This window comes from Euprymna scolopes, chromosome 46 (assembly GCF_053919585.1).
Source record: "Euprymna scolopes isolate OS-2025 chromosome 46, ASM5391958v1, whole genome shotgun sequence".
In the NCBI taxonomy this organism is placed as follows: domain Eukaryota; kingdom Metazoa; phylum Mollusca; class Cephalopoda; order Sepiida; family Sepiolidae; genus Euprymna; species Euprymna scolopes.
Window position 1 is genome coordinate 5,792,621 of NC_136527.1, and position 16,348 is coordinate 5,808,968.

At 38.3% G+C, this 16,348-nt stretch overlaps 1 protein-coding gene across 1 annotated transcript in view; it reads left to right on the forward strand.

Annotated features, from left to right (window-relative positions):
• Positions 1-16,348, forward strand: part of LOC145271114 (uncharacterized) — a 149,535-nt gene that overhangs the window by 14,780 nt on the left and 118,407 nt on the right. The window contains exon 3 of the mRNA XM_080126655.1: positions 2,613-2,785. Within this exon, the coding sequence (XP_079982781.1) occupies positions 2,613-2,785 (173 nt within the window). The remainder of the gene's footprint in view (positions 1-2,612; positions 2,786-16,348) is intronic.

Sequence of the window (16,348 nt, forward strand, 5' to 3'; positions counted from 1 at the left end):
CATCTTAGCTTCAACCTCTGTCCCATCAATGAAATATTGCATCCCTCTGCCTGTTTTACAAGTATTTTAATGGTGGATGCTCTGACGAACTACAAGCCCTTGTACCCCCTCGACATAAATACCTCTGACAAACCCGACATGCAGCAAAATCCCACCCCTACACAGTTGAGATCCCTAGACGTAAGAAAGCCTTTTACTCTAATAGATTCTTTCCCAAAACTGCAGGACTTTGGAATTCTTTTCCGGTTTCCTGCTTCCCCTACTGTACTGACATGCAGAAGTTCAAGTGTAGACAGACATCTTGCTGCTAAACTCCCTACATAGTACCCCTGCAACTTAGGTCCCTGATAGTAGCCCCCTATATCAAAGTGGCAATGTGCCTTGTTGGGGGTGAAAGTGTAATAAAAAAAAATAATAAAATGTGATATCACTGTCACTACGCAGGAACTTGATAGCCAATACTTCTTCCTCTAAGGTCTATAAAACTTTGAAGAACACTCTTGGCTGGCACCATTCACCATAATACCGCATTCACACGATAAAGTTTCTTTTTTTTTTTTTTTTTTTTTTTTTTTACACAGGCATCACCACATTATCAAGGCCAAGAGGCCACTCAAGGATAAGTGTTAAAGAGTGTACAGTAGAAATTGGACATTATAGTAATCATTAGTAATGAAAATTTGGTAAAGTTGATAACTTATATGGAACGGCTCATCAAGAACTTATTTACGTTAGACTTGAAGACAACCATATTGTAGTCAGCCGGAAAGCAGGAAAACGGAAGACAATTCCACAGGCGTGCAGTTCTAAGAAAAAAGCTTTGTTCATGGAATCTACGTTTAGGTTTAGGCACAGATAAAGAGTGGGGGGAATTATTGATAGTGTTTACAGCTAGACGAGTGTTTCTTGTGAAAGTTTGGCGAGGGGGGACCATAGATTGAAGCTCATTCGAACACTTTCCATGAAAATGACGATACATCAGAGACAAACTCGCAACATCTCTTCTGTGAGATAGAGGTTGCAAGGAAGAGAAAAGGACATCTCCTACGAGGCTACGAAGTCTATCTACTTAATAAATTCCTCAAGAAACACCCACCAAAAAAGAAAAGATAAAATGCCTATTGGAGTGTGTTAGCATGGTCACTCTCGACCCTAATTAGTGACGGACTAATTTTTATGATTTCAGGTTCAAATGTACAGTTACAGCAGGAGTAATAATATGAAGTGCCTTCAATAAGTTTCCAGACTTATTTTGGACAGGCATTTAAAATTGTCATAGACTCTTGAAAGTTCAGTATGTTATTGCTATACATCTTATGAGATGACTGACCAATTTTTATGATTTCGGGTTCAAATGAACAGCTACAGCAGGAATTGGAATACACCCTACTAAAGCCTGATTGTCACAGCTGGTGAATTTCAAAAATGTAATCTGGACACGAGAACACTTTAGAAGAACGACATGCAATAAATTTCTGTTTTTAACTTGAAAAATGCTACAGAAACGTATGGAATGCTTCAGACTGCTTTTGGACCATCTTGCATGAATCGAGCATCAGTTTTTGAGTGGCATAAGAGATTCAAGGAAGGCAGGGAGTTTGTGAGGGATGATGTGAGGTGTGGGAGGAGTAAGGAAGTTAGAACACCAGAGTTGATTGGCCAAATAAAGAATTTCATGGATAAGGACCGTGGTATATCTCTAGAGACAATAAGTGCACAGTTTGATGTCAGTGTGGGAACTGTACTGACAATTATTCATGAGGAATTGAAGATGCGGAAGATTTGCGCAAAGTTTATCCCAACGGTGCTCAGAGAAAATCACAGAGTATTTGACCAAGATGGGAATCAAAACAGTTCTTCACCCTCTCTATCGTTCAAACCTTTTTTTTTTTTTTTTTTACAAGGTGGTCACCACTTATCAAGGCCCGGAAGCCACTCAGGAATAAGGGTTATTGTAAGTACAGTACGTTAGTGTGGATATTTGAAGTGTCTACTTAAGGGGGCGGTTCATCAAGAATTTGTTTACGTTGGATTTGAAGACATCCAAGTTGTAGTCAGGAGGGAAGCAGGCAGATGGAACAGAGTTCCACTGGCGTGCAGTTCTAAGAAAGAAGCTTTGTTCATGGAATCTACGTTTTGATTTAGGCACAGATATAGAGTGGGGGAAATTTTTCACAGTTGATTCAGCTAGACGGGTGTTTTTCGTAAAAGATTGGCGAGGGGGGACCAGAGATTGGAGTTCAGACGAGCACCTGCCATGGAAATAACGATAAAACAAGGATAGGCTTGCAACGTCTCTTCTGTGAGAGAGAGGTTGCAGGGTAGAGAAAAGGGCATCCCCCACTAAGCCACGAAGTCTATTCTGTACTCTGTCAAGGCAGGATAGGCTGTTTTTAGCAGCTCCTGCCCAGATGTGGATTTAGTTTTACTTTTTACAGTAATTTTTTGTTTTTTTCCTTTGCCTTCTCTCTTTGTGACTGGAATAATAGAGTCAATTAAAAAGAACAACAAATAACTCCATTATTTGCTCTAGGATTTCCAACCTTCTTATCATTTTAATTTTTATTGTTTAGTAAATCTCTATGATTTCTCAAAACTTTTCTTTCTTCCAGGCAAAATGTCTCCAGTTGCACGACAAAAGGCTTGGAAAGAAAAGCGAGTGATTTTTTTAACACCGCAAATTTTGAGTAACGATTTGACTCGAGGCACCTGCGAAGCGGCTAAAATAAAATGCCTCGTGGTCGACGAAGCTCATCGATCCCTTGGCAACTACGCTTACTGTTTGGTAAGTTTTTATTTTTTTTTTTACTCATGTTCACCCCTTCTTTTTTTTTTTTTTTTTTTTACAAGGAGGTCACCATCAAGGCCCGGAAGCCACTCAGGAATAAAGGTTATTGCATGTACAGTACATTGTACGTTAGTGTTGAGATTTCATAAAATGTCTACTTAAGGTGGCGGTTCATCAGGAATTTGTTTACATTGGATTTGAAAACATCCAATTTGTAGTCAGGTGGGAAACAGGCAGATGGAACAGAGTTCCACTGGCGTGCAGTTCTAAGAAAGAAGCTTTGTTCATGGAATCTAGGTTTTGATTTAGGCACAGATAGAGAGTGGGGAAAATTTTTGACAGTGGCTTCAGCTAGACGGGTGTTTTTCGTGAAAGATTGGCAAGGGGGACCAGAGATTGGAGTTACGACGAGCACCTGCCATGGAAATAACGATAAAACAAGGATAGGCTCGCAACGTCTCTTCTGTGGGAGAGAGGTTGCAGGGTAGAGAAAAGGGCATCCCCCACTAAGCCACAAAGTCTATTTTGTACGTAAGGGGCTACTATTTGGGGCCATGCCTAGGAAAGATTAACAAGATATTTGTTTATGTTACATTTAAACTTCTGCATATCAGTACAGCCAGGGAAGCAGGCAGCAGGAAGGGAATTCCAAAGTTTAGCTGTTCGAGGGAAGAAACTATTAGAATAGAAAGCTTTCTGGCATCTGGGGACCTCAACAGTGAAGGGGGGAAATCTTATTGCTAAGTGGGTTTGTCGGGGATATGTACGTCGAGGGGGTACAAGTGTACAAGTTCCATTAAAATATTTGTAAAACAGGAAGAGTAATGCAACATTGCGGTGATGGGACAGGGGCTGGAGCTTAGTTGATAAAGTGGGACCGATTAGATTGACAACTCCTTTTTGGACTTTATCGAAGAGAGGGAGAGACTAGTGGTAGATGCATCGGCCCAGATGTGGCAACAATACTCCATGCATGGGCGAATGGTGGCCTTGTAGAGGTACAGGATACTCTATGGCGTGAGTAATCTTCTAGCTTGATAGAGGGAACCCACCTTATTTACAGCAGCCTTTGCAATGTCCTCTATGTATTTGTTCCAGTTCATATATTTTTTTTTTTTTTACATGGTAGTCACCACTTATCAAGGCCCGGACACCACTCAGGGATAAGGGTTATTGCGTGTACATTTGATCAAGTGTCTTACTTAAGGGGGCGATTCATCAGGAATTTGTTTATGTTGGACTTGAAGACATCCAAGTTGTAGTCAGGTGGGAAACAGGCAGACGGAACAGAGTTCCACAGGCATGCACTTCTAAGAAAGAAGCTTTGTTCATGGAATCTAGGTTTTGATTTAGGCACAGATAAAGAGTGAGGAAAATTTTTGACAGTGGTTCCAGCTAGACGGGTATTGTGAAATATTGGCGAGGGGGGGGGGACGAGAGATTGGAGCTCAGACGAGCACTTGCCATGTAAATAACGATAAAACAAAGATAGGCTCGCAATGTCTCTTCTGTGGGAGAGAGGCTGCAGGGAAGAGAAAAGGGCATCCTCCACTAAGTCACGAAGTCTATTTTGTACTCTGTCAAGGCAGGATAGGCTGTTTTAGCAGCTCCTGCCCAGATGTGGCAGCAGTACCCCATCCTTGGATGTACTTGGCTTTTATATAGATAGAGAATTGCATCAGTAGTGAGATATCTTCTAGAGCGGTAGAAGGATCCTACCATTTTTCCAGTGACCTTGGCAACAAACTTGATGTACGTGTTCCATTTCAGATCAGGAGTAAAGGTCAATCCCAGAAGCTTGTCAAAACATGGAGCCTCCCCAAGACGAGAGCCATCCATTTCAATTGATGCCAGATGGGGATCAGAGTGTTGATGATGTAAAGATAGGAGCTTGATTTTAGATACATTAAAAGTAACCAGCCACCTCTTCCTCCACTGTACCACGCACTCAAAATCAGAGGAAAGAGAATCAGAGAGAACTTTGTCATTTATGGCCTTTGATGTGTTGCCATTGATGGTCGTGTCATCAGCATAGATGTCAACGAATGATTTAAGTATGTGTTTTGGGAGATCATTGATGTAGATCAGGAAGAGAGCTGGGCCCAGGATGGACCCTTGAGGGACTCCAGCATTAATGCTCTGGCCCTCTGATTTCTGCCCATCAACCACTACTCTTATGAACCTATCAGAGAAAAACAATTTAATAATTGAGAAAACATTTCCAGTTATACCGTAGCTGGTAATCTTGTGAAGTAGGCCCTTATGCCATACCTTGACAAAAGGAGGGTGGACCTGTAAATTCACCCTTGTCTGTTCGTCCGTTCACCTGTTCTTAATTACTAAATTTTGCACAAACATTAAACATGATACGAGTAAAAAAGTAACAGAACTGTGGTTGCTCCCCTAGGGGTGCCTTTCGGGTTAAAATAGCTAAAATTGACACTTTTGTGCTTATTAAAAAGAAAATGATGCCTTGGATCTTTATAAAACTTTCAATGGGGAAAGAGGTGGCTTTTATCTTTACATCATCAACGCTCTGATCCCCATCTGGCATCAATTGAAATGAATGGCTCTCGTCTTGGGGAGGCCTCATGTTTTGATAAGCTTCTGGGCTTGACCTTTACTCCTGATCTGAAATGGAACACATACATTAAATCTGTTGCCAAGGCCGCTGGAAAAATGGTAGGATCCTTCTATCGATCCAGAAGATATTTCACTAATGATGCAATTCTCTATCTATATAAAAGCCAAGTATGTCCAAGGATGGAGTACTGCTGCCACATCTGGGCAGGGGCTGCTAGAAAGGACTTATCCTGCCTTGATAGAGTTCAAGATAGACTTCGTAGCCTTGTAGGGGATGTCCTTTTCTCTTCCCTGCAACCTCTTTCTCACAGAAGAGATGTTGCAAGTTTATTGTTATTTTCATGGCAAGTACTCGGCTGAGCTCCAATCTATGGTTCTCCCCTCGCCAAACTTTCATAAGAAACACCCGTCTAGCAGAAAACACTATCAATAATTTCCCCCACTCTTTATCTGTGCCTAAACCTAAACGTAGATTCCATGAACAAAGCGTCTTTCTTAGAACTGCACGCCTGTGAAATTGTCTTCCGTTTTCCTGCTTTGCAGTTGACTACAATATGGTTGCCTTCAAGTCTAATGTAAACAAGTTTTTGATGAGCCGTTCCATATAAGTTAACAAATTTACCGAATTTCCATTACTAATGATTACTTTATTGTCAAATTGTTTACTGTACACTCTTTAACTCTTATCCTCGAGTGGCTTCTTGACCTTGATAAGTGATGATGCCTTTGTAAAAAAAAGAAAAAAAGATGTATAATTTTGTTTGTCTGTACTTCACGATAACTCAGGGGCTCTTTGGGACTATTTTATCATATTTGTTTAAAATCTTCTGTGTATGTCTATTTAGCAGTTTTGCATGGTGCCGAACTCAAATTTAAATATGTTAAGGCCTTGGAGACTTTTGGGGCTAAATGGGGTGGAGGGCAAATGATGGACTTAGTCATTTCTTTTTTTCGCATGGTTCAGAACTCAAATTTACATATGTTAAGGCCTAAAACTACACCGTTTGTTCATTTTCACCAGGATTTGATGTCCCCTGGGGATTTTGGGGGTTAAATGGGGTGGGGGCAGTTAGTCATTTTTTCTATGCCTCGTTCACTATGCATTCCAAAAAGTGTGGATGGTTCAAAGTTGTCACCATTATGAACCAATCATCTGTCTTTATGGTCTTTGGTGTGGTTTCGAGTGAGGGCCACATCATGCCAAAGTCGGCTTGAAATCAACACCAATGGCCCAAAACTTTGTTTTCATCACTTTGGACACGTCCCTATTATTCATGGCAATCCAGCGATGGATTTTGAGGGTGCTGGCAATCGTCCTGTTGTTATAACTTGGATCGGTAGAGAGCATGAGTTGTACAGTGGCGCATCTCCGATCTCGCTCGTTGAATATTGTATCACTTTCAGACATGATAGAAGGCTCCTATCGCTCTTGGGATTTGTACACAACTGGCCAACTAGTAGATGGTCTGCAACAAAAAAAGAAAATTATTTTTCATCAAACGGAAATGGAATCATGTCGTCTTTTCTAGGGCAACAAGTTTATCGTTCCACTCTGTAGATTTGGAAGTGATGGGCCGATTTCAATATTTTTCCCGATTCCGATTCTTTATAAGTCGGTAAATAGTTAACTAACCCTAACTATAAAATGGTTATTTTGTCCCAATTATCGTTGAAACACACGTTAAATGTACATATATTTTGTAAACATAAAAACAGAATTGTAGATTTTAATTTTATTAGAAATTTAAATCCATAAATATTTATTATTTTCCTGTTAGTGGAAGATTTTGGGGAAAAAAATAAATCAAATAAAAATAGATAATTAAAAGAATCGTTTTTGGCATTGGAAAATGGGTACAATTTTTTGCGATACCCTAAAAAATTTTGCTTCTTCCTGATTTTAATTCTCAATCGTCTTAACACTAGTTACAAGTTGATTTTTTTCTTTTTAGATAATTGTCATTTTATCAACTTGCATGAAAAGAGCTATGTAAAAGATTTTTAAAACCGTTTGAATTATGCAAATATCATCAGTAGTTCAAAAGTTATAAGAAAATTAAATGCCAAAATTTAGGCTTTTCCGTGGACATTTTTCGGACCTCAACATTTCAAGAAATTTGGTAATTTCGCCATTTATTTATTTTTCAAGCTATTCTAATGAAATTTGGCACTCTTATGTAAAATTGTGTGCTCTTTCTGATTATGCAGTCAAATCTGATGTATCTCTTTACCATAAGCCATGAATAATAAATTCAAATGTACAAATTTCAATTTTTTTTAAACTGGCACATAGTATCATAGAGTGGGTGTCTATTTATAAACAAAACTAAGTATTATAGTAGTATTTAAATATAGCTTTATTGTGAATAGGGATTTTCCTGCCTCCTCACCAAAGGAGAGCTTAATCTTGGGTGTAGCCATTGAATGCCTAAAGAGTATTCATGGCCGGTATTTACTACTCCCCTCACAGAAAAAAAAAATCGAGTAGATATGAATTATTCTTGGAAATAAATCGAAAAAAATTTTTCATATAGATTTTGGATTTCTGTAAAAGATGGAAATTCCCATAGTCGACCAGAACTTATGCATTTTGGACCAGTCCAATTTTCAATTTTGTAAATCCTCTCTATCTGGCCCAAAATATATCCTATTTTCTGCAATGCAACCATAAATCGTACTCTACATGAATCCTCAACGTAACTTTCACAGTACCAGGATACCAGGAATCCTGATAAGCAACAACTATATATTCACCAGTGTTGCGTTGTTGTATCATAAAGCATTTAGTGTTTGTTGCATTATCTCTAATAATGGATTAGAAGAGATGACGTGTTATATTATATATTTATGTTTTTTTTTTTTACACAGTGGTCACCATTTATCAAGGCCTGGAAGCCACTCAGGGATAAGGGTTATTGCAAGTACATTACTTTAGTGTGGAGATTTGATAAAGTGTTTACTTAAGGGGGCGGTTCATTAGGAATTTGTTAACGTTGAACTTGAAGACATCCAAGTTGTAGTCAGGTGGGAAGCAGGCAGACGGAACAGAGTTTCACAGGCGTGCAGTTCTAAGAAAGAAGCTTTGTTCATGGAATCTACATTTTGATTTAGGCACAGATAAAGAGTGGGGGAGATTTTTCACATTGGATTCAGCTAGACGGGTGTTTTCCGTGAAAGATTGGCGAAGGGGGACCGGAGATTGGAGTTCAGACGAGCACCTGCCATGGAAATAACGATAAAACAAGGATAGGCTCACAACGTCTCTTCTGTGGGAGAGAGGTTGCAGGGTAGAGAAAAGGGCATCCCCCACTAAGCCACAAAGTCTATTTTGTACTCTATCAAGGCAGGAGTACAATGTTGTATCATAAAGGGAATCGTGTCAGAGTTAATGTCGTCTGTGATGTGTGACATGTATTTTCAGACCTACCTCGGCTTCTTCGATGTTGGACCGTCTGGAATCTCTCGTCCTGGAGGGGAGACTTGGTACCTGTTTTTTGGATGAAGATTCAATCACTCCAAGACAAGGAATTGGTTCTATAGTTTATTTCACTTTTCCAGATGTCTTGCAGAAGGTGGAAAGTGAATCTGGCCTGTGTGGGTTCTTCTTCTACACACGTCAGCGTTCGTTCCCCCCCCCCCCCCAGCGAAAGGGGAGGAGACAATGGCGAAGCCGTCCGCTCTCTTCCAAGTCCCAACCAAATCCCCCTGATTCAGCCAACCTGATCACATGACTCACACACAATCCAATCAGCTGATCTTGACTTCCTGTCAACGTGTCTACACTATAACTCACACATCTCCCTCTCCCTCTCCCTCTCTCCATTCTCTAACGACCAATAAACAGTAACATTGCCGAACAGTAACATTATTTTATTTCAAATTCTTTATTCTTTGAGTCAAAATGTATTTTTACATATGTGTTATATTTTAATTTATATACGTGCGAAAGAGTTTGTCACACTAAAGAAAACAAAACAACAATCGACGTCAAAGGCCGTGTAAAATGAAAATCTATCAAAAGTTTTAGGCAGACATACAAACATACATACAAACATACATTTAAACAGACAGGTGAGATTTTTATTATAGAAGTTGGTTTTATGGTGTATACATTTTATTGGGACACCCTGTATATATGTACTCAACTATACTGAAGCGACACTCACCCTATGTGAGATGAATTAACTTCCCTCAAAGGAGGAAGTTCTATGGGAAACCAACCAATCATTCCTTTAGCACATGCCAAGTGCATTCCTGGATTATAAAAAAAAAACAAAAAAAACCAATAAACGGACTTGTCCTGGCGAACAGTACTGCCATGAGGCATAAGAGGAAAAAAAATCTTAATAAAGGAGAGTTTCTTCGCCGAAATATATTGATAAACATTATTTTATTTTAAATTGTTTATTCTTTGCGCTGGATGTAGTTTGTCACACTATAGAAATCAAAACAACAGTCAACTATTCAGCTAACCTGATCACGTGACTCACACGCAAAAGAAATAAAACAGTAATTTTTTTTACTTTGTTTCCACCTTAACATTTAAAATGATTACTTTTTTAGGCTTTAGGGTATGCTGAAAACGAATATCGCATTTAAATTTTCTGCAAATAAGTAATTTTCTGGATATTAAGCAATGTCATTCCTTATGTTATTGCTGGTGGACATCTTGATACACGCGAACGCGCAAACATAACCCCAAGAAACTATGCACAAATGCATGTACCAAGATGGCCACCAGCAATAACATAAGAAATGACATTGCTTAATATCTGGAAAGCTACTTATTTGCGGAAAATTTAAATGTGATATTCGTTTTCAGCATACCCGAAAACCTGTAAAGGTAATCATTTTAAAGAAAAATTTTAAGGTGGAAACAAGGTAAAAATTTACAAAATGCATCACAATGAAATTCTTTATCGTACCGCCTAATTATTATTATTGTTTAGATATTTAAAAAAAAAAAAAAACGTGTTTGTTTTACAGATTCAAAAAAATGGTCTTGACAATAAGTTAAAAATAAATTAAGTTTCACAATATATTTTATTTAATTGTTAGGTGAAAGTACAGAATCGTTAACAAAACACCCTTCCTTCTCCATGTTAAGAATGGGTTTCTAAAGAATAACGTTTTTATTTCAGCATGGTAGCATAAGTACACAAGTACCTTTTATTTGTTATTTTTTATTTATTTTTTTTTACCACTAATAAACACAATTCTAACTTAAGTGCAAGTAAGAAGTTATAAATATAATAACAGAAACGCATGTACCTAGTACGTTTTTGTTTTTTAACGCTTTTAGTACATTGTACTAAAAGCGTTAAAAACAACAAAATAGTATTGTTTGGAAATCAAATTTGAAAAACTTGAAAATAATTTTTTTTAAATTGACACACTCAGAATAAAAAATGAAACTGATTTTTCTGCTTTCGTTTTGAAAGCAGAAAAAACAGTTTTTTTATTTTTAAGAGAATACAAATGAAACTCGTTAATGCACTGACTTTAATCAGCGCATTAGCACAAACCGTTTTCCCTGTTAAGCAGATTTGATTTCTATAAAAGATAACATTTTAAAGAAATTTCCGCACAATAATTACCAAAAATTTACATATTATACATGAAAATGATTCTGAAACTATTATCTATATGAAAATGGATGATGTATGCCAATTTATCTTATTAATTTTGAAATATTCTTCGTCAACTTTTCTTGGTTGTAACTTTGCTTCCTCGCCGGGTACTCCCCGCTAGTACTGTGGTTGTAAAAATATAAATCAAAGTCCAGTAGAGATGGACTTCTATGCTTATATAGCCTGTAAAATTTTAGCCATATCCAATTAAATTTGACTAAATATTTACATATTATACATGAAAATGATTCTGAAACTATTATCTATATGAACTTTGCTTGGTTGTAACTTTGCTTCCTGTGGTTATCTATATATATAAAAGGCAAAATGTGTGTGACCATTTCGTGTATGTCTTCAAAAGGCTTTTTTCGCACACGGTTCCGGGGTCGTTATGATCGCTTACAACTGTTTATATGGATCCTAAATAATAATATGTACAATTTGGGAAAGCGCGTCGCATCTAGATTTATTTACGTCGACTTTTACAAAATTATTGCTATTTTGCCTTCTCACGTGTTGATGAGGCCTTTTCGTATAAAAAGCAAAACTAATTCAAAGCTAACAAAGTTCCTGGCAATCGCACCGGGAAACGTCCAGAAGCAATCAGCTTTGATCAATCTTGTGTTGCTATTCAATCTGGACAACTGGGAGCTGCTTTCCCCCTCCCCAACATCTGTTGGGGGAAGAAACAGTTAAATTTGGGTAAACAAACCCAAACGCTGCGTGACTTCTATTTGACCTTCTTAATTAGGTCAAATGGAAGCAGCAGAGTTAACTTTTATTGCGCACGCCTGTTTTTATAGTTAAATAAATAAATTCAAGCACATCTACGCTTTATGTCGTGGTGGCCCAATGGTAACATGTTGCACGTTTTTTTGTTTTTTTTTCACACATTAATTTCCAACTAGGAATTAGGAAAGCGCGTAGCGTATAGATTTATTTACGTCGATTTTTACAAAATTATTCCTATTTTGGCTTCTTGCGTGTTGATCGGGCTTTTTAGTATAAATAAAGTGAAACTATACTCAAATGGACGTTTTCGGCATTGCGCCAGGAAAAACGTCCAGAAGCAATCAGCTTTGATCAATCTTGTATATAAGATTCAATCTGGATAATTGGGAGCTGCTTTCCCCCTCCCCAACAGATGTTGGGGGAAGAAACAGTCAAATTTGGATAAACAAACCCAAACGCTGCGTGACTTTTATTTGACCTTCTTAATTAGGTCAAATGGGAGCAGCAGAGTTAACATTTAATGCACACGTCTGTTTTTATAGTTAAATAAATAAATAAATTAAAACCTGCTTAACGTTGTCTGTTGCCGTGGCTCAATGGTTAATGTAGCACGTTTTTTTTTTCACACATTAATTTCCAACTCAAGGGTAGGGGTTCAATTCTCATACTCACCTACCAAAACATTTTTTTATTATTATTTAATTAAGTTTTGATTTTTTTTTTTTTTTTTTTTTTATTACATTTTCACCCCAAACAAGGCACATTGCCACTTTAATGTAGGGGGCTACTATCAGGGGAAACATCTACTGGGGTACTATGTAGGGATTAGGGCAGCGAGATGTTGGTTCACGTTGCACTTGAACTTATGCATGTCAGTACAGTTGGGGAAGCAGTGACCTGGAATGAAATTCCAAAGTCTAGCAGTTCTGGGGAAGAAACTACTGGAGTAGAAAGATCTTTTACATCTAGGGATCTCTACAGTGTGGGGGTGGGATTTTGCAGCTTGTCGGGTCTGTCGAGGGTGTTCACGTCGTGGGGGCACAAGTGCTTGCAGTTCTTCAGAGCATTCACCATTATAATACTTGTAGAACAGGCAGAGGGATGCAACGTTTCGACGATGGGACAGAGGCTGAAGTTTTGATGCCAGTTTAGGGCCTATCAGATTTGCGACTCTCTTTCGAACCCTGTCAAGGAGCGAGAGACTAGTAGCCGATGCACCGGCCCAAATGTTACAGCAATACTCCATACATGGGCGAATAGTGGCCTTATATAGGTACAGGATACTTTCGGGTGTTAGAAGTTTTCTAGCACGGTAGAGAGAGCCCACCTTCCTCGCAGCGGCCCTGGCAATGCCCTCGATGTAATTGTTCCAGCTCATGTTTCATGAGAACGTTAGGCCAAGGAGCTTGAAAGACGTACTCTCAGCTAAAGAGTTGTTGGCCATTGCTATAGGTGGTAGAGAAGGTTTCTTGTAATTATTGAATGAAACCAGTTTTGTCTTGGTGGCATTGAACGTTACCATCCATTTTTGTCCCCATTCCACTACTGATTTGAGGTCATCCTCTAGTGTTTCTGCCATTACTTTAGATATGTGTTCATTTGTTTTCCTGTCGTGCCTGCTATAGAGTGTGGTGTCATCAGCATATATACCCATCTCAGAGGCAATTTTGTCGGGGAGGTCATTTATGAATATCAGGAACAGCAGAGGACCAAGGATAGATCCCTGGCGCACTCCCGCATTTATATTATATTGTTTAGACGTACGACCGTCGAGGACAACCTGGATTTTTCTCTTATCTAAGAAGGATTTAATTATGTTAAGTATTCTACCAGTGATACCGTAAGATCTAATCTTCCTGAGGAGACCCTCATGCCATACCCTGTCAAAAGCCTTAGATATATCTAGAGCTACCGCTCTGCCCTCTCCCGCTTTGTCCAGTGAATGGTATATGCGTTCAGAGATTACAGTTAGGATGTCTGCCGTGGAACGGGCTTGCCTAAATCCATATTGATGGTCGGTCAGAAGTTTAGCATCTGTAAGGTGCTGGACTAGAGCATGGTTAATTAAGGTCTCAAATATTTTGGCAAAAAGTGGGAGGAGGCTAATAGGGCGATAATTTAATGGGTCAGTTCTTTCACCAGAATTCTTGAATACTGGTACCACAGAAGCAGTTTTCCAACAGCTCGGAAAGCAAGATTCATTAAGGCATTTGTTGTAGAGTTTGGAGAGAACTGGAGCTACTTCGGCTGAGCACTTTTTTAATAGCACAGCTGGGATGAGGTCGGGTCTACTCTAATAGGTTTACCTCAAAACACCCGGGCATCGCCGGGTACTCCCCGCTAGTAAAAATATAAATCATAGCCTGTAAAATTTTAGCCATATCCAATTAAATTTCACCCTGCGCATGTGTATCCAAACGTAACGTATGAAATGTAAACATTGAAAAAACTATTTCCCTTTTGACTGTCCTAATTTTTTACTGTTTTTTCATTTATAACTTGGAGCATAAAACATTGAACGCATAAAAGAAAAATAAATTAAGATCATTGGAATGCTTATTCTATTCTCTTTCCAGCAATGTAATTCTTTTAAAAATTGACCCACAAATAAAAGAGATATGACTTGTTGAAGCACATGAGGTATATTTATCTCATTGAACCATCAATACTGAATTTTAAAATTAGTTTACTAAAAATTGTATTTTTAAACTTTGAAAAAAAAAAACATTAAGAAAATAATATTATCTACATATGAAAAAGTAGAAAACATTTTTATGAATATATTATAAGTTATTCCCCCCCCCATTTAGAAATGAACAAAAACTGACATTGTAATTGTTTTAGATTAAAAGACGGATAAGAATATCGATGAATTTATTGCAAATTAATGTTTTACATCTATGGCTTTCCTTTTAACTAATAGGAGGCGATAAAGAAGATAAGCTATCCGAATATATCTATCGATGTATACACTCATATTATCAGAGAAAAAGCGAAAATGAGAAGCAAACACAAATGAAGAAGTCGGTTTTTATCGTTGAGCACAAAAACAAAAACAAAAAGAGTATCTAATCTAATAGGCCCCGTGCTATAGGTCAATCTCCAAAGTCTGTCCCATCGCCTCGGTGTTGCATCTTTGTTTACAAGTACTTTAATGGGATGTGCTCTGATGAACCCATAGCACTTATACCACCTCGACGTACAATGGCAAAATCACACTGGGTCACTGCTGAGGTCCCTAAAGGTCGGAAAGCCTTCTACTCTAATAGTGTTTATGTTACGCAGACTTGCTATCGTATGGAAAAGTCGGTACTTAGTTGGATACGGGGTAATATTTAAAGATAGCGACCAGAGAAAAAAATAGTAAAAAGGTCGTGACCAGGTGAAAAAATAGTAAAATAGTTTTATTTTGCTTTTATTAATTATTAATAAACGAATGAATCATTCCTATTTAAAATCCATTAAGTATTATGCATGCAAAACTTAAAAAAACAAAACATGTTTCTAATGCATCAACATTATGTGAACAAGCTAAATCTCTTTGGCTCCTCCGTGCCCCTGCCACTAAGTATGTGTATATATATACTTTTATATATATATATATATATATATATATATATATATTTTTTTTTTAATTTTTAATTTTTTTTTATTCAATTTTCACCCCAAACAAGGCACAGTGCCACTTTGAAGCAGGGGGCTACTATTAGGGAATTAATTAGCGGGGTCATTATGAAGGGAGAAGAGTAGAAAGATGTTTGTTAACATTATACTTGAACTTCTGCATATCATTGCAGTTGGGAAAGCAGAATCCCAGAAGGGAGTTCCAAAGACCCGCAGTTCTGGGGAAGAAACTATTGGAGTTAAAGGCTTTCTTGCACCTAGGGATCTCCACTGTAAAGGGATGAGACTTAGTAGCTTGTCGGGTTTGTCGGGGGTAGTTACGTCGGGGAGGTACAAGTGTTTGCAGTTCATCAGAGCATTCACCATTAAAGTATTTGTAGAACAAGCAGAGGGATGCAACATCTCGTCGATGGGACAGAGGTTGAAGCCTAGATGACAGTTCAGGACCTATCAGGTTGGCGACTCTCTTTTGAACCCTGTCCAGGAGCGAGAGACAAGCAGCAGATGCACCAGCCCAGATGTGACAACAGTACTCCATACATGGGCGAATGGTTGCCTTATAGAGGTATAGGATACTGGCAGGCGTAAGTAGTTTTCTAGCACGGTAGAGGGAGCCAACCTTCCTTGCAGCAGCCTTGGCAATGCTCTCAATGTATCTATTCCAGTTCATATTCCCTGTAAACGTTAGGCCGAGGAGTTTAAAAGAAGTACTTTCAGGCAATGTGTTCTTGGCCATTGCTATTGGTGGCAGAGAAGGTTTCTTGTAGTTATTGAAGGAAACAAGCTTAGTCTTAGCAGCATTGAATGAGACCAACCATTTTTGTCCCCATTCCACTACGGATTGGAGGTCATCCTCTAGTGTTTCTGCCATTTCCTTGGATATGTGTTCATTTGTTTTCCCCTCATATCTGTTATAGAGAGTGGTGTCATCGGCAAATATACCCATCTCCGAAACAATATTATCAGGGAGGTCATTTATGAATATCAGGAA